The following is a 25912-nucleotide window of genomic DNA, read 5'->3' as shown; positions in this document are numbered from 1 at the left end:
GGCAGCTCCCCACTAGAGTTTGAGAACTCTGTAATAAAGCCTTTGGTTCCCAATTTCATTCTAGGCCTGACCGAAAGCCCATTGAAGTCACATGAAAGAGGCCCATTGATTTGAATGGGTGTCTCCAGGCCAGGTAAGCTGCTTAGAATTTTTCAGGCCCCCATTTTGTCTGAAGAGCTGCTGACCCTTTGGTGACAAGCATTTAACATAGAGTGAACAATGCTTCTGTATCATGTGTTCCCCCCGCCAGGGCTCCCACTGACTTCAGCTGGATTTGTGGGTGGTCAGAACTTATGAAAATCAGAGTGATTTGCCTTTGGTCGTACAGGGCTTGTTCTATGACAACGCTGCAAACAGAGCCCAGATCTCCTGGGTCCCAGCCCAGTGCCTTAATCACAAGTCCATCCTTGCTTCTATGTTGTTCTCTGGGGCTGGGCAGAGAACCAGACAGATCTGCCTCCTCATTGGTCCATGGAGGGACCCTGACCTCTGTCTCCATTCTAGGAATGTGCTAGGGCCTGGACTTAATGTGGCTGGGGAGGGGCAGCTATGTAGGTGGACATCTGCACTCCCGTGTGCAGTTGGAGGGTAGGGTGCTTGTCTTCTGGCTGGTTTAAGCTGCTTCTCCACTCTGTGACGCCCTTATACTTCTCGCGCCAGGTCTTGGTCCCTGAAGGCCGTGGGATTCCTCTGGGAGACTGACAGGAAGGATTGCTCACAGGGCCATAAACCTGGATGGGTTTTATCCCATCACAGACCCTGCAGCATGGAGGCTCCAGGCTCTGTGTTCCCTTGTGTATTAAAACTTGCTCAGGAAAAGCCCCAGCAAGAGGTTCAGGGATCCTGGTTCTTCAGCTTGTGCATTTGCTGTGGACTCTCAAGCCCAGGTGAGGCTGTGTTGTTGGAAGTGCAGGAGAACTAGATGGGGTTACTACCCCGGGGCACTGCTCTTTCACTCTGAACCTCACCATTGCCCCAGGGGAGGAGGAAGGTCAAGTGAGGAGAGGGGGACTTTTAGCTGGAGTCCCCTGTTGGGTCAGTTTGTCTCTGAGACACCTTGTGCTTTGGGGTGAAAGAAAAGCAAGTAAAATGAACGATCGCAAGGGCCGTGGACCAGGCTTGCACCAGGGACTGGGATCCAGCGCATTGCAGGGCAGGGGACTGGCTTATGGATAGACCCACCTGCTGTAGTGGTGGGAAAGTGCACCTTCACGTGCGCCAGGGTCTGAGGAAAGCATTTCATGTGTGCAAAGAACCAGGACAGGCACATGCACATTGTCTACCACCAGAAACGGGAATATGGACTGCACCCATGCTACTGGCCAGGGAGCGGAATAGGGTCAAATACCTACACTATGGCCAGGGAACGGCCTATGGGGCACGTACCTTAATACTGTGGCCAGGGACTGGAATGTGGGACTCAGATCTTTGTGCTGAGGACTGGGCTCCGGGTGGTGGGGAACACCAATGCTTGTGTTGTGGCCGGGTTTTGGGGAGTGTAGCTTGGCTTTTGCTCAGGCCCAAAAGAGAGAAATGGCCCCTTCATTTGTAACACCTATGCTATAGGGAGCTGGGGACAGTGCAATGTGGGGCTTTCTCCTTGGCCCCAGAGTCTTTCAGCCTCATCACTCACTGGCTAGAACTAGAGACTGAGCTGTGAGGAGCCTTCAGACTGTGCCAAGGCCTGCTATACCCGGAGTGCCAGGGTGTAGGGCACCTGTGTGCACTCACTAGCGCTGGCGTCTGACCTACATTGACTACACCCTGGCAGCTGCAGAGCCTTGGCTTCATAGCGTTTCTTGCCTTGTAACTGCCTGGCTACCTACAGCTCCTTGACTGGGGTTGTGGCATGAAGACAGCACATACCCTTAGGCAGTGCTCTCTTCCTTGCCCTGTAATCACAGCTTGTCCTGAGCTCCTAGGGCCAACTGAGTCTGTTATAAACTCCCCCGTGACTGAATGCCCCAAATCCATGCACCTCAGGAGATGCTGCAAGCAGGCCAAGGGTGCCCTGCCCTCAATCAGTGTCTCTCTTGTTGATGTATCCCTCTGCAGTCCCAGTTCTCCAGGAGGCCCTCAGTAGATGTGAAAAGAGCGGGAACTTGGGTGACGAACTCGCTTAGTCATCAGTACTAAAGCAAGGGATGATATTTACTCCCATGGAGAAAAGGGTTGGAGCCAGGGATGGGATTCGGGGGGGGGGGGGTGCTTTTCCCTGCCCTACCCCCAGGGCTCATCTCTGTGACAGGTGAATAAGATGCTGGAAGCTGTGTGCCTGGCAGAAGCTCTGGGGCACTTTGAGGAGCTGATGAAACCTGCCTTTATTTATGCTGAGTGAATATATTCCTGGGGAAATTGTCTGTCTTTTATAATGAAACCCCGTTAATGGCTTGTTGTCTACAGAAATAACCACGGGGAATGAACTCGTGCACTTCTCAGCCTGCTCAGTGTCTCCCTCGCGCAGCTCACTTTCTGAACAAACATAACCTTTTGCAAGAACGTCTGTCAAAATCACTCTGAAATATTGAAATAAGACAATAGGACACAGCCTGTTCCTGGGCCCTAGTGCCTGCCAGCTTGGGCTAAGTGTCCTCCTGAAAGGTGACTTGACAATGGCAGCCAGACACACGTTAGGAACAGAACACAGTCGGGCTTTGCTTTGGATGCAATACTCAGGCTTTCTCAAATCACTACGTCACGTGGCCGCAGGGCAGTGACTGTGTCAGCAAATGCGATGGCCACTGTAGGCTTAGGCCTGGTCTACACTTAAAATTTAGGTTGACTTAGCTACTTTGGTCAGCGGTGTGAAATAGCCACCCACCACCCAACCAAGGTAGCTATGCCGACCTAACCACACGTGTAGGCACAGCTAGAGCAATGGAAGAATGCTTTGGTCAACCTAACTACTGCCATTTGGGGAGGTGGTGGTCCTAAACTGATGGGAAAAAATGTCTTCCATCAGTGTAGGCTGTGTCTACAGTATGGGGTGATGCCAGTACAGCTACAGTGCCGTAACTATGTTGCTATGGGCCCTGTAGTGTAGATATACCCTCAGAAAGAGCTCACCACACAACCACCGTCTGTAGAAGCTGTTGTATTGACAGAGGGCACATTGGACAGAGTTCTGGTGTTACTATCTCAGGGATGCCCAAAAGATAACAAGATTGTGTTAATGTCTCATTTGAAGCATGGTGCCTCCATGCAGTACAATCTTATTCTCCGCTGAAATGTCCGTGTCAGGTGTGAGCCCAGTGCTTGGTGTGGGACTTGCACTCACAAGAGGAGCAGAGAGAGAACTAGCCATGTTTTGTATCATGCATGGCGCAATCCGTCCCCCAGGCTTGTCACCATGAAAGATCCTGAGATTCTCCACTGCTCTTCTCCTATAAAGGGCAGAACTCATTCCCCACGCGTTACAGCGGGTCTGAATTTACACTCGGAGGCGGCTTTTCCCTTCCAACTCAGCCCCTTCCTCACAACAGGGACTTCTCCGTCAGCCCGGCACATGGGCTTAAGCCTCTGCAGTGGTGCCTGTCACTGTGTCCCAAGGTCCAAGCTCGAGGTGGTGAGCTCTGTCTCGTGGAGGTTTTCTTGGGGCTGAAGAGATGTTGTTAATGTAGGTCTTGGCTTATTGGACACACTCGGGTGTTAGATACTGGCCCTGCAGCACCTGTTTTCATGTTAGAGCGATGGCTGGTTGAGACACAGGCTAGCCCCAGTGAAGGGCCACTGGTGCTTTCATTTCCACTGGACATTGTCTCAGTGCTAGTTTGTCCTGTGCGACTTCTTCCCGCTGAGTATCTCAAAGGCTATTACACCCATGTATGAACTGAGCCTCAAAACATGCCCCGTACCAAGTAGAGAATAGTGCAGCCTCATTTTAGAGCTAGGGAAACTGAGGCTCAGAGCTGTTATTCAGGCCCACATTTTCAAAATTGACTGCTGCTTTGGGGTGACTCACTATTTCGAGCTCAGCCAGAGACACCGAGAGCCTGACTTTTCAGAGCTGCTATGAATCTACGGCTCCCGCTCAGCAATTCAAAAATGGGCCCCAAGGTGCCGCAAGTCGGGCAGTGAAAAATGAGTGGCCACGTCTGCACTGCAGGGTATGTCGAGCCGCCCAGCCCGTGCAGCTGGACGTGTACCGGTGAGGCTCACGCTAGTGCACTAAAAATAGCTGCGTGGACGGTGCGGCCCTAGTGGATGCTCAAGCGAGCCACTCTTGCTCAAGCCCACCCTAAGCCTGGGTCTGAGCTTGGTAGCTAGCCTGAGCCTCTCCCAGTGCCACAACATCCACACAGCTATTCTCAGCATGCTAGCCTTAGCCCCGCTATCGTGAGTCTCTCTACCCGGCCCGGAAGGCTCCAGTCCCAGCTGCAGAGCAGACACAGTCTAAGTAACTTCCCCAAGGTCAGCGTCTGAGCTGGGCGTAGACGCCTGGTGTCTTGCCTCCAGGCTCTGTACTAGACCACACGTTGTCGTCTTGCTAATGCCATCGATGTCACTAATGCTGATGCTGCCAAAGTCATCTGCTCTTCAGAGTGACCTTCCAAAGCCACGCGAGAGACTCAGTGGTGCCCATGCCTCTTCCTCTTCTGCCCCAGAGACACCACAGAGGTGCTCTGCTCGCCGAACTCGCCTGGGATGCTGCCCTTTGTGCGGCACAGAGCTCTGGAAAAGCTCTTCCCATTCATGTCCTTTCAATTTAGCTACCCTAGCCAAGACTGAGACGCCAATACCCACTGGAGCTATGTCATGCACCGGAATGGCAAAAAATGTAAGAGGCAGGGCTGAGGTGGTTAAGGGGTGCACAGGTCTGAGGGCCTGAAGTCACTTTTGCTTGGCACAGGAGCAGGCTTTGAATGTTTAGCACCTTTTCATTCATACTGGGGGAAAACCCACCACCTGACTGCATCTCTCTTGGAGGAGGAGATGGGGAGACCATTCACTTCCACCCCCAGAAGCACGGATGACTACACTACAGAGTAAGGGGGTGAGGCAGGCTGACTCATTCACAATGATCGCTGCCATCCATTAACTATGCAGTACACTCTCGCTGGGGAATAGCAGATAAGTCATTCCTGCCGCTGCCTCCTCGTATGCTGTAGACATGCAGGAGGAGTATTTCACCATCACCCAGGGCAGGATCATTCCAACACAACTCGCAGGCTGCAGGAGGGCCAGTAGCAGGGGACAGGGCCCATGTCTCTGGGATGGGCCAGTAGCTAGCGGTGCTAAAACATGCTCTGGGTCCATCAAGCTATTGGCTGGATGCAGGAATCACTGGGTGAGTTCCTCTGGCCTGTGTAATATGCAGGAGGTCAGAGTAGATGGTGTCATAGTTCCTCCTGGCTTTAAAAAAATCAGTCTATACTCTAGTACCAATGACTTAGCCCTACCCTAACCTTCTGGCTACCATTGCCCCTTCCCACAGAGACGGGTTCCATTTTATGTTCAGAATTTCCACTGCCTTCTAAATACATCCAGCTAAAGAAAGAGAGAGACTGGTGTGTTTATTTGGCAATCAAATGGTGCCTGGTCAGTTGCACCAAATGGGCAGAGAGAGGTCCCTCCACTCCGGTCCCCTTTCCAGCTCCCAGAGGAGGCAGGCTCCCATCCCTTGAATGGAATAACGAGAGGGACGCTGGTTTTCTATTAGAATGTGCCTTTTTTCGTAGTGCACTTGGAATCAATCAGAACTCGAAACACAGACATTCACCGGAGGGAAAAAACAAAACAAACAAAAAACCAACGCCCACCCTCCAAAATCCCACACCAGCATCAACCCCCCCCCCCACCCAAACAAACAAACAAAAACACCCTCCAAATCAAATGCAACCTCTTGTCTAAAATCCATGATTAAAACCTGGTACAAACAGGTGAATATATATATATATATATATATTTAGTAGATGTAATATTATTTTTTCTCTCTCTTTCTTGTTATACAGCAAACATTGCAAATATAGAAATTTTCTCTGTACAGTAGGACAACTTCGGTTTACAATGCAACATGTGGTAAAACCTCCCAGTGAATGAACACATGAACGAGCCTTCGACTGGATGAAAGTCTAAGCTGGAAGACTCCATTTGCAAAAAGCCCAAAGGAACTTTCTCCTTCTGGTCTCTTTTTGGTTTTTGTTTTGTTTTGTTTTGTTTGGAAGGGAAGGTGAAAGAAGAAGACAAACTGTACACAAAGAATCCACAAAATCACGGAATAGGGAATCATGCGATGCAACATTGGAATACTCCAGACCTCAAATCTCTGCCCAACCTCCACCCCTTTTTATATATTTTTTCTTTCTTTTTTTTTTTTTTAAAAAAAAACAAAAACTTTTTTTTCACTCCATAGGTTCGTTTTTTTTAAGAGTCTTTGTGTTCAAATTTGGTGCGTATCTCTTAAACATGAGATCTTTTGTAATCTCTTTCTCTCTCATCTATTATATAGACTAATTATAGATTTTTCTCATAATTTATGGTTGGTTGGTTTGTTTGAAAGACAGTCTGGATAAAAATAGCCGCTGCGGGTTTCTTTTGGTCCAGTTAGTGTTAAGTCACGAGCTGCATGAGGACTCAGGACTTGTGCTGGGCAGACACACCTTTCCAGTAGTCTAAGATGTCGTGAAGATCCTCATCTTTGGCAAACTGGACCTTTTTGCGCAGGGCGTGGCCGGCTGCCATATATTCCTCCTCGTCTTTGTGCCGCTTCCGGTTGAGTTTGAAGCGCTCCCAGATGCTGTGTGATGGTTTGCATGTGTACTCTGGGCTGGAGCTGTAGCTCAGGTTGTGATACTGGGGAGAGAGCTGAGAGTAGGCCAGGTCTCTGGGGCGGGGTCTGGTCAAAGGTTCCAGAATGGAGGGCTTACGCCCGCCCATGCTGTCATGCTGCTCCCCCTGGTGTGAGCCCGGGTAAGAGTGCCGATGTTCGCTGTACTGTCGGATCTTCTCTGCCTCTGCTCGCAGAATGGCCGCCGCTGGTGTCACAGTGAGGATGGTGTCTGCGGTTGGGGATGTCTTCTCAATGTACTTGGCTTCTGACTTGTGGCCTGAGCCCTCAGAGCGGAAGGATCTGGGGCTCCGTATGGAGCCGCTGGAAGAAGTGCTGGAGCGTTTGGGAGGTGCCTCCATGCTATGATGTCTCTGCAGCGGGTGGCTGTAACTTTCCTTGTACACAGGGGACAGGAAGCCATGTTTGCCAGAGATCTGTTCCGATAAGAGTACCAGCTGAGGTTCAGCGGTGGAAATCGCCCCCGATTTCACCCCCTGGAAGGAGGTAGACTCTGATTTCAAGGCATCAATGCAGTTGTTGATAATCTGGTTCACCTTGTCCACCTCCTTCGTGATGGTGGAGATCTCAGCCACGGAGCTCTGGCTGTCAGGCGGCATGGACAGCTCACACTCTCGTCGCTCGGGTTGCTCTCCTGTCCGCACTTCCATGTAGTTGCCCTTGGTGGCCTTGGGGGTCTCGCTGCTGTCTATCAACTTGTACTGCTCGACTTCCCCAGCAGAGGGCAAGTAGGGGATGCGGGTCACTGTCTCCACACCCAGCATCTGCCCCTGGGACAGCTGGGTGATACTGGTTGTTTCTATCTCTGGCCCATACTTTAGCTCGATGATGGTCTTCTTCATGCTGCCAGCTGCCTTCTTGTGTTTCTCCTCCTGCTGACGCCTCTTACGGAGGCAATAGTACACCACCCCCAGAACAATTACCATGCCGAACAGGCAGCCCAGGATGGTCATGATATAGTGGGTGGCAGTGGAGGGAGTGGGCACTGGGTCCTCCCTGCTCATTTTGTTTGGGGAGAGGGTGAGGCAAGTGTGGTTGTACCTTAAGACGTGGTGGAGGGAGACCACACAGTAGGTGTAGTCTCTTTGTGCTACAAGGTTAGTGAGCTCAATGTCCTCCTTCTGTTTCTTCAGCTTGGTGACGATGGAAGAGAAGCCATTCTCGTACTGCGCCAGGATGTACATCTTGCTGAACGGGTACGGGATCTGCACCGTCAGCGTGGCCGAGTTGTGGGTGAGATGCTTCACCCGGATGTTGGGGCGCATCTCCGTCTCACCCACGGGCGTGTGGAGGGAGACCTGGGGTGTCGTGCCGTCCCCGGAGAAACACTCTTCATCAGAGCATGGGCTTTCTGACGGAGCTGTGGTCACTTGGTATCTGGGTGGGATAAAGCGAGGTATCATGGTGTAGGAGCTACCAGTGCAGAGGGTGGAGAGCATGCCCAGAGCATTGCGGTAACCGGTCCGGCCTTGGCCTAGCAAGAAGTAGCCAGTGTAGTCTGGCGGGGAGTCGCACTGCATGCGGTCATAGGTGCGCGTCATGTTGGTGAAGCCTTCCAGCCACTGCAGGAAGCCTAGGAGTTCACAGGAGCAATAGAAGGGGTTGCTGTAGAGTTCACAGACTGAGAGTTTGTTCAGGCCCCTAAAGGTGTTGCTGTCCAGTCTCTGGATTCTGTTCATGGACAAGTCAATGTTCACTATGTTGGGGCACTCCCAGAAGGCATTGGGGGTGACTGCCTCAATGAGGTTAGCCTGGAGGTAGAGGTACTCCAGCTTTCCTAGGCCCCGGAGGATTCCCTCGGTCAGGTTCCTCAGGCGGTTGTAGCCAAGCTGCAGCACCTGGAGATTAAACTGTCCTGAGAAGGCACCATCCTCGATGTAGGAGATTTCGTTCTTCGTCAAGTTGAGGTATGTCAGGTTACCGAAGCGGCTGAGTGAGGAGTACTGCACGCTTTTGATCTTGTTGTCGTTCAGTCGCAAATCCACAATGGTGCTGTTGATTTGCTGAGGGATGGACTCATAGGGGGGCTGATTCTGGCTGCATATAGCCAGCCAAACGAAGCCCTTGTCGCCCTCGATCAGCCAGCAGTCTGCCCGCACCCCGCCAGCGTGCAGCAGAGAGACGGCCGCCACGCACACACACAGCGCTGACGTCACTGCCCACCGACGACCTGCCATCTGGAAGGGCAACGCGGAGAAGGAGTTCCCTTATCTGCTGGAAGCGGGGAGGGGTGCTGAGTCAGAGAGCAGGGAAGCCTTGGGTTAATGTTCCTTGGGCACCTTTGCTTTTCTCTCCCTTCTCCTCATGGTTTGGATCCAGTGGGAAGTGTCCAAAGGAAAAGGAGAACCTCGTTGTACAAGCAGCCCAGTGACCACCCACGGGGTGCCACCACCACAGGCTTATGGGGGGCGATCCTATGTCATTGGCCTTTCTGGCATTTTGTCGGGCTTCCGCTGAAGTCAGGTGGGGCTGGGTAGGTACTTGGAAGGGGACTCTCTCTGGTTTAGAGACAGGCTTTTCTTTCACTTTCTACAGTGCCTCTCCTTGTTTTCTTTTTGCTGCCCATCTCCAGGTTGGCACCGGGCTTCTTCTCCATCTGCCTCTCCGTGCATCTGTCTGTCTGTCCCTCTCAGCACCCTTGTCTGGTCAGTGGGCTCACCTGCAAAAAAACCAAACAAAACCAAAAAACACAAAAGACAAAATAATGTTTAAGGGCATTTGTCACACTGCAGCAGCTTCTGGGGCAGCGATGAGACTGGCTTTCTCAGCTCTGCTTTTCCATTAGCACTAGGTGCCAGGTTTTTTAACATGGCTTTCATTATTTATTTATTGGGGGGGGCACACATAATTGAGACTGCAGTTAATTTTAGGCACAGATGCTGGAATTTCGATGTCTAATGATGTGACGTCTATATGCACAAAGCTGGTAGTTAGCCATCTACGTCCTGGCATTTGTGACCTCAGTTATGGCAGCATTTCACCCACTAATTGGATGCAGGTTGAGGCTTCTTCCAAATTCTGCCTCTCTCTAACTGTGCCTGTAGCCGCTTGGTACCTAGGATAAAACCCAGAACTGGAATCCTAAGCTGTTTCTAGGAACGTTGGTGGTAACTCCAGGATATGTTGGTTTCCAGGGACCATCTGAACCCCACCACTATCTTGATCCTCACCACTCCCCATCATATTTGTCTTTGTGAGGGTGACTTCCAACCCTCTTCCCCCTTTTGCTGTCTCCACGATCTCCTCCCTTGGATGTTCAGTGTCAGGAGGGGAGGAAATTCCAAATGGTCACTCCCCCAGTCTTTTAGTAGCCTAACACATATACAAAGGGCAAAGAGAGACCCTTCCTCACCCACTATGGCTGTCTCTGCTCTAAGGCCGGGGGCAGGCAGCTTCCCTGTAAGACTCAGGAGAGTGGACAGGGAACCCTTTGGGGATCCCGGTAATGTCACAGTACTAAGGAAAACCTCAGAATTCCTAGTTAACCTTTGTTTCAGAGTTCTGAGTAGTGCTGCTCAGCATTTTCCACTGAAATGTTTTCTGGGTTTTTGAGTAAAGGAAAATGTTTGCAGAAAGTGTCTCTGCTTTCCTCGAAGAATGATGTCTCATTGGAACACCGAAATTTGAACATTTGTTCGGTTTCCGACAGATTTTGGCCAAAAACATTTAGGTTTTGGCTTTTCAACAAACAGTTGAAATTTCCAGTGGGAAAAAATCCCATTTTGAAACCAGCTCTACCCCTGAAGGACTCACTAGCTAGTGTGCTGTGCCTTATGGGGCACTAATCGCCTCTGAGCTTACTGCTCTTGAAGGAGAAAGAGGCTTTCCCTTTATTGCTGACCTTTGGTTGAGAAAGCTACTTCCTGGCCCACCTAGCAGGCCCTTGAAATTTGGTGGGGCTGAAGCCATGTCTGGAAATCCTCCATTCCAGGAAACAGGAGGAGGAAGAGCAGAATCTACCAGGACCTGGTGAAGCTATCATTGGTAAGTAGTGGGGTGTCCTGGGCCTTAATAGGGGTGGTAGTTTGTGAATTTATCTCCTGTGAATCTTCTTCTGTCACATTTGCAAAATTTAGCAAATCGGGAACTGGAGGCTCAGGTAGGGTGGGCCCGGGGCTCAGAGTGGGGTCAAGGGTTGCTGTGAATATTTGCCAGCTAGAACACTAGTATTCACGCTGCTGTCTGGGAACCCCCCAGTGGCCCATGAAGCACTTCCTGAAACTCCACACAGTGAAATATCTTGAGAACCACGTGGGAGGGAAGGTGGGTCCAGAAGAGGGTCTCTCTCTCTCTTTCACCAAGGGCTCTGCAGAACACATAGGTGGTTGTCCCTAGGAACAGACACGCTCCCAGGATTTCATATGCTCACTTATTATACTCGCACCCAGCATTCCGGTAAAGCTAACCTACAGCCAGGGCTTGGCCAGGTCCTCTGCTCCCGGGTGTGTCAGGAAATGACACCTGGGTCATTTGAAAGCAGCCAACAAACTGGTTCATAACTCACAAGTGGAAAAGAAACCAGCAAGTTGCCTGGCTTTCAGACCCCAACCCGATCCGTGCAGGTAGAACCTGGTTGCATGGGAGAGCACGCAAAAGTTGCCTTCTTCCCAGGGTAGCTGCATGCTGCTTGGGTCTGTCCTTTCCCAGATATTAGGAAACAGCAGATTGAAAAATTAAGCTGCTATTACTCCCTAGGACTTGTCTGGCAGTGGAGCTGTCGCTCATTAATGTGCCCTTTTAACTAATCCAGTCTGTTTTCCCACTTCCCACCCAGCACTGGGGTAGCTACATCACTCTGTGCTGGGTGGGGCAGGTCGCTGAGTCGTATGAAACATGGCAACAGTGGGAATTTCGGGCCGGATTCTGCCTCCTCCCATTGAGCAGGACCTCGTGCTGAAAGCAGTCCCGCTGAAATCTGGTCCTTATTTTCCATCTCAGACTCGGGGAATATGAAACAGAATGTTTTCCAAAGCTGAGAACCCTGTTAACCAGTCACACTTTATAGCCTGGTAAACAGGCCAGTAATAAACAGTTTATTTGTCCTTACTGAATAGCGAACAATGAATATTCCAAAATGGAACAGTTTGTTTTACGTTACATGAATAACAAAATCTGCTCTAACTTCAGCTGTTTGTGACAGGAGACTATCCAGCCACAAGTCCCCCGCCAGCTGGAGAGACGTTGATAATGTCTTTGGAGAAAGCCAAAAGCTACTGACCATAGTGTCCCATATGTAGGCCAGGTCTAGTCAAGAAACTTTTGTCCGTCTAGTAATGTTAGGGGCGTGTTTTTGTGACATTTCTATACCAGCGAAAGCCCTAGAGCGGAGGCAGTTAAACTAGCAAAAAAGGTGCTTTTTCTGGTAAAGCTTATTTTGTTTGGTGCATGGTGGTATAAGCTGAATCTCAACTGGGAGAGTTTGCCAGTATAACTATGTCAGCAACCGTCTTCTAGTGTAGGCTAGGCCTTGGACGCAGCACGGAATGGAAAAGGAATTCTGCCCTCGAGCGTTTCAGTGATTAGCCTCAAACACCTTACATCTTCCCTTCGCTAATGGAAGGAGCCAGAGGTTAATGACTACAGCACAGGTCTGGGAGTCACATAGATGATACTCTCAGATATGCCACTGTATCCCTTGTGGCCTTGGGCAAGTCAATTAACCTTTCCATGCCTCCGTTTTTTCTTCAATAAAATGAGGACAATGAAACTACTTCCCTGGTTCACTGGCTGGTGGGAGGCTGAAGTAAAGCACTTGGAACCCTTGATGAGAAGATGGGGAGCTCTCACCTGGAGCTCACGTTGTAAACACACGCCACTGAATGTAATCTCTGTTCACATGTCATGTGGGCTCTGAGCTTCCTCTCTGAGTCCATCTCCTGCCCTGTAAGCCCTGCCCCGCCCCTTTGTATCCTCTCCCGATACAAAGCAGACTTGAAAGAGCAGCTCACAGCTTGTTCCCATTAGGGGCAGGCAAGTTAAGTTGGGGTTGGAAGCCATGACTGATGTTCTTTACTCTGTATATGACACCTTTCACCCAAAAGCTCTCAACGTGCTTTACAAGCCAATTGGCTGACTAGGCTTAGATTTTTTGCTTACTCGTGTGGTTAGATTTCTGCTGGCCTAAGAGCCTTCTCCGCTCCGTTTATGGACGGCTGCCAGCCACAGCCGCAGCTCCTCGCTTTCCCCTGTCCAGAGATCGCTCACGTGTTCCCTGGGGAGCAAGCCACCCCGAAAACGGCGTGAGAAGTGCACCCCCCGAGCCATGCCACACCCTAAGGGCTGGTGTGGTGGGTGCTCTCCCCCCACCCCCACCCCCATGTGCTGGGACCTCCCTGAGACCCAATACCTCCTGGAGCTCCTGCTGCCTTGGTGTACCACAATACTGCCCCCACATGGGCCTGTGCATTAAAGGCACAATCTGACCTTATACACACTGCAAGAATCCCTTCACTCCCCACTTTTGCCCATGACACAGCAGCACCACACAGGACATCAGGGCAGGGAATGAAGAATCCTGGCTAGTTCCTTCCTTCTCTTTGGTGGGCAGAGTCTCTGCCTCCTCTGTCTCCGAGCTCCCACTTTAGCCTCGCCCAGCGCTTCTGAGCGGAACCCTCAAACTCTGGGGACGTCTGAGCCTGGATCTATCTCCCAGAGTGGCTCTGAACCCAGCCCTTGAATCTTGGAGAGGTTCAGCTCTGGATCTCCATGTTGGCTTATCTCTCAGCCCCGGGGCACGTGGCCCACGGAGCAGTACTTTGGCTAAAGGAGCAGGAGCTTCCAGGGAAGGAGAAAGTGGAGACAAAACCACAGCGAGGATAACACAGCTGAACCCAAGGCGCCTTCTCATGCAGCCTGCACTCCTCCCAAGTCTAACCAGGGTGGAGAAGGCTCCTGTAAGTGACTCGAACAGGTTCAGTAATGCTCATGCTGGGTGTTTGCTTTTGCTGCCTGTGTGCTGCCTATCCGTTGATTTCTCTCCAACAACAGAAACTGAAAAAGGCATTCTATCAGCAGCGGAGTTTAATTCCAGCTCATTAAAGCAAGCAATTTGCTGGTTTATTTGCTTTGCGAAGTGTGAATAAAATGATAGCATTAAGGAGATGTAACAGAGGAAAGAGGGGCTAAGCTCCCTCTTTATTAGATTGCTGGGACATGACTGGGGAGCTGAGACGCAGGCCTTGTTGTTTTGCACCAAAAAGATAATTGCTCATCTTGCTGGCACTTGGCAGCGTGCTTCCCGGCACGGTCTTTGGGGTGGGACCAATGTCAGGCGAGGGGCTGAGCATCTTGCAGTGCAAGGGAAGCAGTTAAAGGAGACCTGCAAAGGGTTACTAATTTTTGTTTTATTATAATGGATAAAGAAGGCGCAGAAGTGTTCAGTTTCTGCTCTGCTCTGGGCCGTTCTTCCCACAAAAAGTGTTTCCTTCTGTTTGCTCTTCCTTTAGGAATAGTGGGCTGGATTCTCAGCTGGCGTCAAATGGCGTAAAGTAGTCTAGGCAGCCCCACCAGCTAATAATCAGATCTATTATATCTCACCTGCCCTGTTTTGCTGGCGGTTTCCTTGGAGGCCTGGGGAAGTAAGCTCCCCCTGCCCTCCACTGAAAGGGTATGGGGTCTTGAATCTCACTCGGTGATCTTTGCTCCCTGCTGTTTGAGTTGGTGTTGAGAAAAAACAACAAAATCTCCACAGGTTTAACCAGCCTGACTAATAAGTCCCTCCTCCCCTGACCCTGGACGACTCCTCTTTCACTCTCTTGGTACTTGTGAGGTCATAATTCTGCCAGTTTTGCAGTCATCCATAGAGTCTTCCAGGAAAAACAGGGGAGAAAGAACCTGTATTTCTAATGTAAAAACCAACCAGAAAAATAAAACATTTCAGATCTTTTTTAATCCATCGTAAAGAAACGAAAAAAGGAACAAAGACACTGCCTCCCTATGGTTGGGATAACAATACCCACTGATTTGACATGATTCATTTAATCCACACCAGAGATGCGTCTTGCCCTTTGGTTTAATATGGCTTCGTTCTGTCAGGTGTACCATAGTCAGTGACACCTTGGCTGTCTACTCCTCCCTAGCTAAAACAGCTGAAGCTCTGCTAAGCTTATCTCAGGAGAACTTTACTTATTGCAGGTAACAAAGCATGGCTACTGCTGTATTTCCATTTATGAGGGAATATGTTCAATTTCGGTGCTTGAGAAAATGGGATGCTAAAGCCAGGAAACAAGCTCTGTACGTTTCCCTCACACCCTTCTGCTGATGCACCTCACTCCTGACCTGTGATAGCCCTGCTACACCCTGGATCCACACGCAGCGCTCCTTGGTCCTGATCTGCAACACGCTTATTATTCCATTCCTGGGCCCTTTACACATCCATGTCAATGGCACCTCCTACAACCAGGGACTGCTGTGGTTTGTGGTATCCAGTAGGGACTGGACGGAGAGCATCAAACTCATCACTTCTGATTTCCGAGAGCTCCAGAACCAGATTTCTTGAGACTGAAGGGGCATCATCCAGGCTCCAGAAACAAGCATCAGGGTGGTTGGGTTTTGTTTCCATCTCTTGACTTATGGCATCAGTAAATTAGACCCGAGTGGCAGCTGCAAGGGAGCCACCACTGAAATAAACAAAGCAGCTGAGAGGGGAGAGGGATCTAGGCCGCAGATCTAATAACACGCAGTCTCTGGCACTTGATTCTTAATTGTATTATTCTACTGAATGAGTTATTTCAAGCTGTGGATTGGATTTACTGACTAGGGGCGAAGAGCCAGATTAGCACGCACCCTCTCTCTCTTTGGTGTATCCTTTCTTCCATACCTCTGTTTGTCTCCCTACCTTCTGACTCCATCTGGCCATATGTCAGCTTCTCTTAGATCCTCTTTCACAGTCACACAGGTCAGGTTATCAATAAATGAAGGAGCCGTACTACAAAGAGAGCAATAGCGCCGTGGCAGTGATACATTACAAATGATAAATGTTTAATCATGCAAAGAGGTGGAGAGGGAAAATTTGGCTAACGGGGACCAAATGTTAAAATGAACCCAGGCTATTCATTATGTGTAAAATAATATGAGGAGACAGCTCTAAGATGGCAGAGAAAACATTTATTAATGATGAAGTTTCCCCTAAATGGCTTAATGTCCATTCCGTATATGTCAGGTGCAGAAAGAGTGCTCGCAGGCAGGGTTTCTTCTAATTCATATTCCCGGGATCAGTTTACACTCCTCCTGCCTGGTGATATCGGTTCGCATTGCCACTCCATCGAATAACAAAGGTGCCCAGGCCAATCAAATCCAGGTTCCTCTTCAGTACAAAGGTAGCATTTGGATTCCTCGCTAAGCGCTCAATACGGCACAGCTTGGGTTTGCATCGTTGTAGTAGTAGGATTTTATGTTTGTATTTTGTATAATTTAGAATGAAGGATCAAAAACAATAAGATAATAATGTAGCTTGTATTGAATGTATTGATGTATGATTTGACCATATCCTGCCAGCCACCCTTTTTGAGTAGCAGAAAGGAACGTCCTAACAGCCATCGGTAGAGATGCATCAGTCAGAATTTCTCTGTGTCTGGACAGATTTCAAGGCAGTAACAGATTTTTGAGGGTCACCACTTTGTTGTAGGTTTAGCATTTTAAAAGAATGCCATGATTGTTTTTCTTTTGCATTTCAACTTGATGGTCCGGTTCAAAATGTTCTGTGTAAATTAATTCTGTTTTGTGTGTGAATGAGGAATGGGTGTTAAGAGATAAGTGTGAAGGCCATCACTGAACCAGATGTTCTAGGGAGAAACCGGAGACAGACACAAGGGCGCCAGGAGGTTGCCACACGCCCTTGTTGAAATGTCAGAGGAGGGCAGATTGATGACTCTAAAGATGAGACAGGCATCTATCAATGGGGACAAGATAGCTGTGATAAAAACCAGCATGGGGTAACTCCCTGAGAGCAGGGCCACCCAGAGGATTCAGGGGGCCTGGGGTCTTCGGCGGTGGGGGGCCCCCGCTGCCGAATTGCCGCCGAAGACCCGGCACTTCGGCGAGGGGCCCAGGGCGGAAGGACCCCCCCGCCGCCGAAGATCCGGAGCGGAAGAAGCTCCGGGGGCCCGGGCCCCACAAGAGTTTTCTGGGGCCCCCAGAGTGAGTGAAGGGCCCTGAAAAACTCTCGTGGGGGCCCCTGCGGGACCCGGGCCTGGGGCAAATTGCCCCACTTGCCCCCCCCTCTGGGCAGCCCTGCCTGAGACACTTGATGAAAGAACAAGGTAAAGGATGAGAAAGACAATTTAAGAAAACGAGCACTCATCAAAGAACAATTGATTACAGCACGATGGTAAAAAACTCATTGGTCCCAATGAAGGAAAATCACTATATAAATGGGGTGCAGTGCCATGAAACTTTGGGTTCGTCCTGCCAAGACGTCCCCGGAGCATTGTGTCATGACCGACAGAACCTGGCTCCTACCTACCCGTGATCAACCTAGCTGGCCACTAGATTGATCTGGACTCTGGACTGGTAACTACACCTCTACCCTGATATAACATGACACAATATAACATGAATTCAGATATAACGTGGTAAAGCAGCGCTCCGGGGGGCTGGGCTGCGCACTCCGGCGGATCAAAGCAAGTTCAATATAACGTGGTTTCACCTATAAGGCAGTAAGATTTTTTTGGCTCCCGAGGACAGCATTATATCGGGGTAGAGGTGTATAACATCAACTGTATGTGTATGTGGTGTGATTGAATGCACATGCTAATTGTTGTAGTTTCAATAAACACGGCGTATTGCCTTTTCCCCTGAAAAAGATCCCGTGTGCTTCTTATATGCATAACCTCGTGGCCTACCGTCTATACTTGATCCCCAGGGCTTTTGGGCCAGGGCTGAGGCCCGGCACCTCAAAGCGTGGCAGTTCATAGCCCCGGCACCTCTGAGCTTGCTGTGTCGGTTATGAAAGTAAAAAAATTGCTTGAGCCCCAGCACCTTTCATTACAAATTAAGTCCTGTTGATCCCCCAATGCTTCACGGAGTCAGATAATAGCGTTCCCCAGTCAATTTCACTCGCTCTCCCTGCTATTATTTATTATTTAAGAGGCAGAGGCAAGGGAGGAAAGATATGTTTTCAGCTGAGGTTTGAAGGGAGATGAAGAGGCAATGAAGCAGAGAGATGCAGGGAGGCTGATGCGCGAGAGAAGGCTTTTAGTGAGACTGTGGGGAGGGGCACAGAAGAGGTAGGGGCTAGAGAGGTGGAGGCAGCAGGGAGGTGGAACAGAGACAGGCCAGTTCTGTTGCCCTTGGTCTGTCTGCAGAAGTGCCATGGACACAAGCAGGTGCTCTCTATATAGACTGAGGGCAATATATGGCCCAGCTGGTTATTCCCATGCAGTGTAAGTTCAGGGGAGCTGGCATTTGGGGCTGTCATTGACACATGTGAAATGAGTGCCGAGCAGAGGTCAAACACTTCCAGTCTGATTTGGTACATTTCACACTCACTTTGGACTGATGGCCATGACTCCACTCTGGGCAGGATGGTGGAGAATCAGGCCTAGCGAATGCCAGTTTGTGGAGCTCAAAACTTGTCCCTTTCCACAGCGGAGGGTACAGTCCGCAGAAGTTTCCATAAAATCAGAATTTTCAGCAGAAAAATTTTGATTTTGCTGAAGTGTTTCTAAACAAAATATTTCATTTTGGGTCAGCGCAACATTAAACTGTATCTGCCTAAAGTGCTGCAGTGCCTTATGGGAGTTGTAGTTCAGATGCTTCATGCCCCCATTCTCTCCAATGGGCTGGACTCCTTGGCTAGACTACAACTCCCATGAGGCAAACACCGAAACAAAATATTTCCATTTAGAAATGACTAGACATTTCTGCATGGGCATGTTTCATAACTTTTCATCCCAAATCAGGACGAAAACATGTCAAAATATTGGAGTTTCCCAGACAACGGAAATGCCGATTTTCTCGGCTCACATCTGCAGTCATTGACGCTGCTGTATTCCACCCCACACTGCTTAGCGTTCCAGGTCTAACAAGATTGCAGCCCTAGATAGAACCTCTGCAAATCAATGAGTAGAATAATATGCAGTGTTCAAGTAAATGCACAGAATATCTTCCTGGGTAACTGACCTTCTAAAACCAGCTGGTTACCTGTGCATTAAACCAACCTCCTGAAATATCACAGTGGGCAGAGTAAATGTCATATCGAGCTTATGGTAGAGCAGCCAGCTCTTAAAGAAGCAACAAACATAACCATAAGAAGAAAAGAATTAGAGGAAGGTGCAAAGTTTTCAGTGGATGAGGAGAAGCCAAGAACTCTAATCAGGGAGATGCAGATATAACATTTACAGAAAGGAAAAATATCTTTCAATAGGGGAGAATTCCCCTAAAATTGACCAGACGTGTCTTGTATTTAGAAATAATGTGCCTGATTTGCCACTTCATTACTCTAAAGTATTACTGCGGTTAAACAGACATAAAACTGGAGTAATGGAGTGGTGAATCGGCCCCAATATTTCCCCCAGAATAACACAATGATAAAGATTAAGGCATTTTTACTTACGGTACCTCCAATGCCTCAGTACAATGGAGCGAGCTAAGAGGTAAACAAGGGAACAACTGCCCTATTGTTCTTTCATGGTGAAAGACGCTAAACTGTCTCTTTTCTCTGTGCTGTCGTCTTTGCTCAAACCTTTGCTGTTAGTTGAACAGTGTTTTTACTGCTTGAATTTTTAAATCTATTCTTTTGTAAAAGGCCCATATGAATCATTCACACTCCTGACAGCAAAGTCTGCTTTTGTTCAGAAGAACAGCTCTGTGTAAGCTCGAAAGCTTGTCTCACTCACCAACAGAAGTTGGTCCAATAAAAGATATTACCTCACCCACCTTGTCTCTTTGGTCAGAAATGTTTTTGGCAATGGCGCTAAAATATTAAAAGAGCTAGTCAATTTTTTAAAAATGAATTTCAAGCAGATTTCGGTCCTATACCTGCCCCTGAGTTGTCCTGCAAATTTGTGTGGCTTTTATAATCACATTTTCCTAGTATTTTACAAAGTGATTCTCTCTCCTCTTTTTTGCTATGTGAAAGATCCATATGATATGGGGAAACTGACACAGGTTGTAATCCCACAATTGGATCCCTAGGGGTGGATCCTTGTGACTATACAGGGGCAACCGTGAAACTGATTATAGATGAAGTGTTAGCAAATACACAAAGGAAGTAATCTGAAATATATTAAATCTGCTAATCTCTTTCAGTTCTAGTATTATCAAGGGTTACCTGTAACAAAAGTGTCAGACCGAAGACTGATTTCTAAGTTGATGGTGTCCTTTTAATGTTCTACTTTAAAAGAAAAAACAACAGCAACAAAAAATCTTGCATCACAAACAGATATATAAATCCTGGACAGAATCTGATACCAAGGTCCAATCTCAGGCACAACTGGGGAAACTAAATTCATTCCTTAAAGGGTTACAGTCACAATAAAAATAATACTTAAGAAACTTCTTTCCTGTGTTACTAATACCTGTGGAGCTTATTATAACTGAAAGAACTGCAGACAGCTAGTTTATTTGTCTCGCTCTTGCTGTCTTTTGTGTGTTTCATTCAGCTTGTGCTAGTCTAGTTCACTTTACTATAAGCTGAAGTTTCACTGTCTGGGTTTTGTTTGCTAGCACAGTGCTATTCTGTTTTGTGTTGGACTAAAGCTGCAGAGGAAGATTTAAAAAAATCTTTTTTTTGGTCTTTTCAAATCTCCCTGTTCTGTTTGCTAATCCCACCCACCATCATATTTAGCATTTTACAAAAACCTGCCTCTGGGGGCTGACCTAAATTGATAGTGAACCATTAGGTAGAGGAAGAGAAGAAGAAAAGAATTCCCTTGTGTTAAATATTTACTAGTCAAGTCCTGAATGAGTCCCTCCACCCTCTCCTTGGCAAAAGACATGATTGTGTATGTTAGGACAGAGGTGCAAACTATGGGCTCAGTCATGAGCCCCCATATGTCCCCATATGGGGGAATAACAAAATGTAAAGTGCTCCTTTACTCCTCTACATCAATTACCTGCATCCCAGGTTCCAGCATGGAGGAGAGCAGCCAACTGGTGGTGGGGAGTGGATGGGCAGGGGCAGGGAGGTGCCTTGACTCTACCCTCCGCCCTACCCACCACACAGGTGCTTGCCAGCACAGAGGGGGAAGTGAATGGAAGTGGGGAGAGGGCTAGCCCAACTTACTTCCCCTGCTGAAGCAAGTGTGAGCAGGGACCTAGTTGTGACTTTCTGCCACTGACGTGTGACTCTGTCCTGTTTCAAAGGCTGCACAACTGTGCTCTGCCCCTTACTCAGAGCTTGTGGTAGCCCTGTGCTCTTGCCCTAGGTTGGAGCTGCTGTGCAATTGCGTGCTTAGCTTGTAGGAAGGATGCTTAGTTGCACTGGATTGCTCCAGCCCCGTCCTTTTCCATGTGCATACAGGGCTCGTAAGCAGGCAGGGGGTGAGGGGTTTCCAGTCTGCTGACGACACCCAGCTGTGCATCTCTATCTTGTCCGGTTTGGATGTTGAAGTTCAGCGCTTCTGCCAATATCCTGGATGAGCGCAAGGTGGCTGAGATAGAATGTGTGTGTGTGTGTGTGTGTGTGTGTAAAGCCCACCTTTGCCGATGCAGATTACTTAGCTGTGAACGCAGGTGCTGAAGGGTACTCACAGCTTGGCAGCCGCGTGCACGGTTCCCCATCTTGAGGGCGCAAACCCAACACACCTGCAAAAAAGTCAGGTTGGAAGCAGTGGCCTGCTGAAAGTGTGGCCATTTGTGTGGCAGATTCCAGCCTGGGGGACACTGGTCTGGTGTGAGTTAGAACTCTGAAAAATGAGGTTGTATAGGAAATGCTCAAGCTACCTCAACCAGAGGTGGGCACGCTGCTACAGGGAGTCAGTGTGGGCCGGTGGGCTGGGATTCAGTTGACTTGAGTGCTATTCCTGCCTCCGCCACATGGTCTTACACAAGTCACTTCACCTCACTGTACCGTGTGTCCCCTCCCACACATTGTCTGCCTGGCTATTTAGTCAGTGATGAGCTCCCAAAATCCTAATTACCGGGTCCTCACCGGCACTTCGGCGACGGGGGGGGGGGGGGTCTTCACTCGCTCCTGGTTTTTGGCGGTATTTCAGCGGCGGGTCCTTCACCCGGAGCGAGCGAAGACACCACCCTGCTCCCCCCGGCCGCCGAAGACCCAGTAGGGAACCGCGCAGTGAGTACAAGCCCCACGTACCTGTTTCCTCCCCCCACCCCGCATCCGACCCCAACCCACATCCTGCCCCCGACTGTCCCCCTCAGAACCTGCAACCCATCAACCCCCCCCACTCCTTCTCCCCTGACCACCCCCTCTTGAGACCCTCCACCCTAACTGCCCCCCAGGACCCTACCCCCTACCTAACTCACCCCACTCTCTATCCCTTGACCATCCCGACCCCCCATCCACCACCACCCTGACAGACCCCCGGAACTCCCATGCCTACCCAACCCCCCCCCCGTCCCCTGACAGCCTCCCCAAAACCTCTGCCTCCTCCACCCACTCCCTGCCCCTTATCCAACCTCTCCTCCCAGCCCTGGCCTGGCCCCCTTAACATGCTGCTCAAAGCGGCAGGAGCTGCAGAGCTGCCCAGAGCACTGGCACCGGGGGTGGGGGGGAGGGGCCAGGGGAGCTTCCCCAGCTGGGAGCTCAGGCGGGCCGGACAGGACAGTCCCGTGGGCCGGATGTAGCCTGCAGACCGGAGTTTGCCCACCCACCGGCCCCTTTAATAACCGGTTCTACTCCGGCTTCTAAATTTAACAACCGGTTCTTGCGAACCGGCTCCAGCTCACCACTGTATTTAGTCTGTAATCTCTTGGGCGGCACGGACTGGCTCTTACTGTGTGTATGTACCGTGCCTAGCACACCAAAGCGCGTCTTGGCTGGGGCCTTTACATTACTACAAAAAATGCATAATAGATAGAGAGTGAGAATCACACTCCATACCTCTTTGCATCCCTGCTGGGTAACAATAACTTCCATAGGCCATGGAAAGCTAAGGACAAGGCACTGGGATATGCCAGGATGCCTATCATTGGCATAAGCATTTCATATGCAGGTTACCCAAGATGAAAAAAACCAAGCTAACCCAGAACACTCACCCTCTCTGGAGGAATGGAGTTTATTGTTAATAATCTACTGCTAAAAGGGTAACATCTGTTTTGGACAAATTGTAATGAGATTTCAACCCCAGGTGGAGGGAGGACTCCACAGTAATAAATGACTTGCTGTATGTCTAAATAGTTTTAATTTTTTTTCTGGCAGAAAGAGCTGCTTTTCACCTCGGGCTTCCGTTCGCCAGCTCTTTTTGTTTAATGATTGCTATTAATTTCCAGGGTGGCAGATGGATTCTAGTCTAGTGGTGTTTGAAACGAGAACAGCAGCCCGTGAAGGTGTGTGCTTGCCATGGGTATGTCCGTGCCACGCGTGTCTATATGGGCATGCCACGTGTGTGTTTGCTTTGGGGGAAAGTTACCGCTGCCTGATGGATGCTCACACATGAGTCTTGATCTCTTTCTCGCCTTTGAAAGGGAAGGAGAATTGGATTCTGTGCTCCCTGTCACTGGGTCTGCTGCTTTAGGCCCTGATTCAGCAAAGTACATTGAGGTCATTGGGACTTCAGGGTGTGCTTAACGTTAAGCACGTACTTAAGAGCTTTGCTGAACTGGCGCTTTAGTGACCTGAGAACAGTCTCATCAGAGTGGGGTAAATGCTCACTACCAATACATTGAACCAGTAGTTCTGCTCTCAGTGGTTTGGTGTTGTCAGGTAGGTTGGGCAGAGAATGTGGCCTTAGCCCATTTGAAAACCATTTCTGTAGCTCAGGGGTGGGAAAACTACGGCCCGTGGGCCGCATCTGGCCCTTCAGATGTTTGAATCCAGCCCTCGAGCGCCCGCCGGGGAGCAGAGTCAGGGGCTTGCCCCGCTCCGCGTATGCCATGGCTCTCGGAAGCAGCGGCAAGTCCCTCCTCCGGCTCCAACATGTAGGGGCAGTCAGAGGGCTCCGCATGCTACCCTCGCCCCAAACACCACCCCCACAGCTCCCATTGGCCAGGAACCACGGCCAATGGGAGCTGCAGGGGCGGCACTTGCGGACACTGCAGTGCACAGAGCCGCCTGAACAGAGCCTGCACCTCTGACCCCCTCCCGCGCCCCTGCCCCAGCCCTGATCCCCTCCTGCCCTCCGAACCCCTCAGTCCTAGCCCAGAGTATGCTCCTGCACCCCCAACCCCCCAGCCCCAGCCGGAGCCCTCACCACCCCACACACACACCAACCCCCGGCCCCACCCCGGAGCCCCTGGGGTGTTGCAACAGGCTGTAATGGTCACAACAAGGCAGCAGATGGGCCGGACCCCCTCCTGCCCTGCCACAGTGCCTCGACCCTGGTCTGGAGTCAGAGGGGAATTCACAGGCCACGTCCCTTTGTCTCCTTACTGTGGCTGTGCCGATTAATGCCAACTGCGTGAGAACTGGATTGAGTCCAATATCCGCCTGTCTGTTTTGGTGCCCATCACTATCTCAGCACCAAACACAGGCCACCCAGTAGCCATCAGTCACAGCTTGCGACCACAGTCCACTTGAGCTGGATTTGAACTGGTGACCAAGCGAGAAAAGCCTCTGGGTGCTGGCCTCAGTCCCCTGAGTTAGCCAGTCTGCCAAAGCTGGGACCGTCAGTGGGGCTATGTCTACATTACGCAGCTTTTAGCAACATGGCTGTGTCGCTATAAGGCGCGCAGCGTAGCTGCTGTTTGTCAGCTCTCCTGCCGACAAAAATCTTCCACCCCCAACGAGCAGCATTAGCGTTCACCCCGGTGCTTGTTGTCAGCAAAACTTTTGTCTTTCAGGGAGCGGGGGGTTAACACCTCCGAAAGACAAAAGTCTTGTCGTTCAGTTGCCAGTGTAGACAGAGCCCGAGTCTTGTAGGGCGTGGGGGATGGGCCCATCAGACTGATCTGGACATGAATGGCAAACCCCGTCGTGGTGAATTATGTGGTCTCACCACTCCCAGTGACAAGACTTACATTGGGTGGGAGCTTCCCACTGACCGGAGTGGGGGGAAAAGCCCTAAAGCCCTAAGAATGGAGACTTCTGCTCCAGTCCCACTGCTGCCGCTGGCTCTTTCCTGAGAGTTGCTGGAGAGAGATAATCCTGATTAATGCCAAGATGTGACAGCTGGGTTCTCCCTCGTTTCCCATCCCCCCTCTCAGAGCCATTGCACAAGCCCGGCTTCCCGTCAAGCCCGGCATGAAGTGCCAGGTAGTGGACAGATGCCAAGGGCCATGTTGTGTATCGGAGACGGTATGACAAGGAGCCCGGCCTAAGTCTTTTCACTAGCTGCCCGGCGCTAGTGTCAGTCAGTCAGGTGCATGACTATACTAGGATATCAGCTGGCCTAAGGGGGGGCAGAGGGAGGGGGTGAGGAGGTTTCTATGTGCTAGTGAGCCAGGCCCTCAGGAACTGATGACAGGGGGCAGAGATAGAAAGTGCAGCATCTCAGGTGATGCAGATAATCTCCTTTAATCTCCTGCTCAAAATAACCCAAAGTCAAGTAAAGGAGGGATTATATGGCCTAACACTGTTATCGCTTGTGTGTGACAGACTTAGCTGCCTCTGAAGGCTTGCGGTGGGGGAAGAGGAGGAGTAGCATTAATGGCCTTTTGGAACTGCTATGTCTATGAATAACCGGCGTTGTGAGCCGCTCCCTCAGCGGGGAGTAACTCTGGCTGGTGCAATCCACGGGGACTGTTCTTGTAGAACACATAGGAATCGCCCCTTGCAGAGGAACCAGAGTCGGCGGTCAGCTGGCAGAATCTCTGGTCCGCCATATGCCATCAGAGCCTGCCTCCCTCACTCCCTGGGTCTGCTGGGACCGAGAGCCCAACCACAGCAGTACCTCACCTTGCCTTTGAGAGACCCCCTGGCTGGGCAAGCCAGGGTGGCATTATGGGGTGAGCGTCAAGAAAAACCTGTGTATTGGGCGAGAGGAACAGCTGGGTATGAACTTCAGTAATTGGAGAGGGAGGAGAGAGATTCCAGATCAAGACAGGGCTTTCAGACCAACAGCAACA

At 50.2% G+C, this 25912-nt stretch overlaps 1 protein-coding gene across 1 annotated transcript in view; it reads right to left on the bottom strand.

The window, feature by feature from the left end:
- Positions 1 to 5675: 5675 nt before the first annotated feature.
- The window catches only part of ELFN1 (extracellular leucine rich repeat and fibronectin type III domain containing 1), a 180962-nt gene continuing 160725 nt past the window's right edge, over positions 5676 to 25912 (bottom strand). Inside the window, exon 3 of the mRNA XM_054041126.1 lies at positions 5676 to 9446. Within this exon, the coding sequence (XP_053897101.1) occupies positions 6574 to 8964 (2391 nt within the window). The 5' untranslated portion in view covers positions 8965 to 9446 and the 3' untranslated portion in view covers positions 5676 to 6573. The remainder of the gene's footprint in view (positions 9447 to 25912) is intronic.

This window comes from Malaclemys terrapin, chromosome 10 (assembly GCF_027887155.1).
Source record: "Malaclemys terrapin pileata isolate rMalTer1 chromosome 10, rMalTer1.hap1, whole genome shotgun sequence".
NCBI classification, from domain to species: Eukaryota; Metazoa; Chordata; order Testudines; family Emydidae; genus Malaclemys; species Malaclemys terrapin.
Note: the sequence above shows the minus strand (reverse complement) of the source record. Positions and strands in the feature narration are given on the sequence as shown.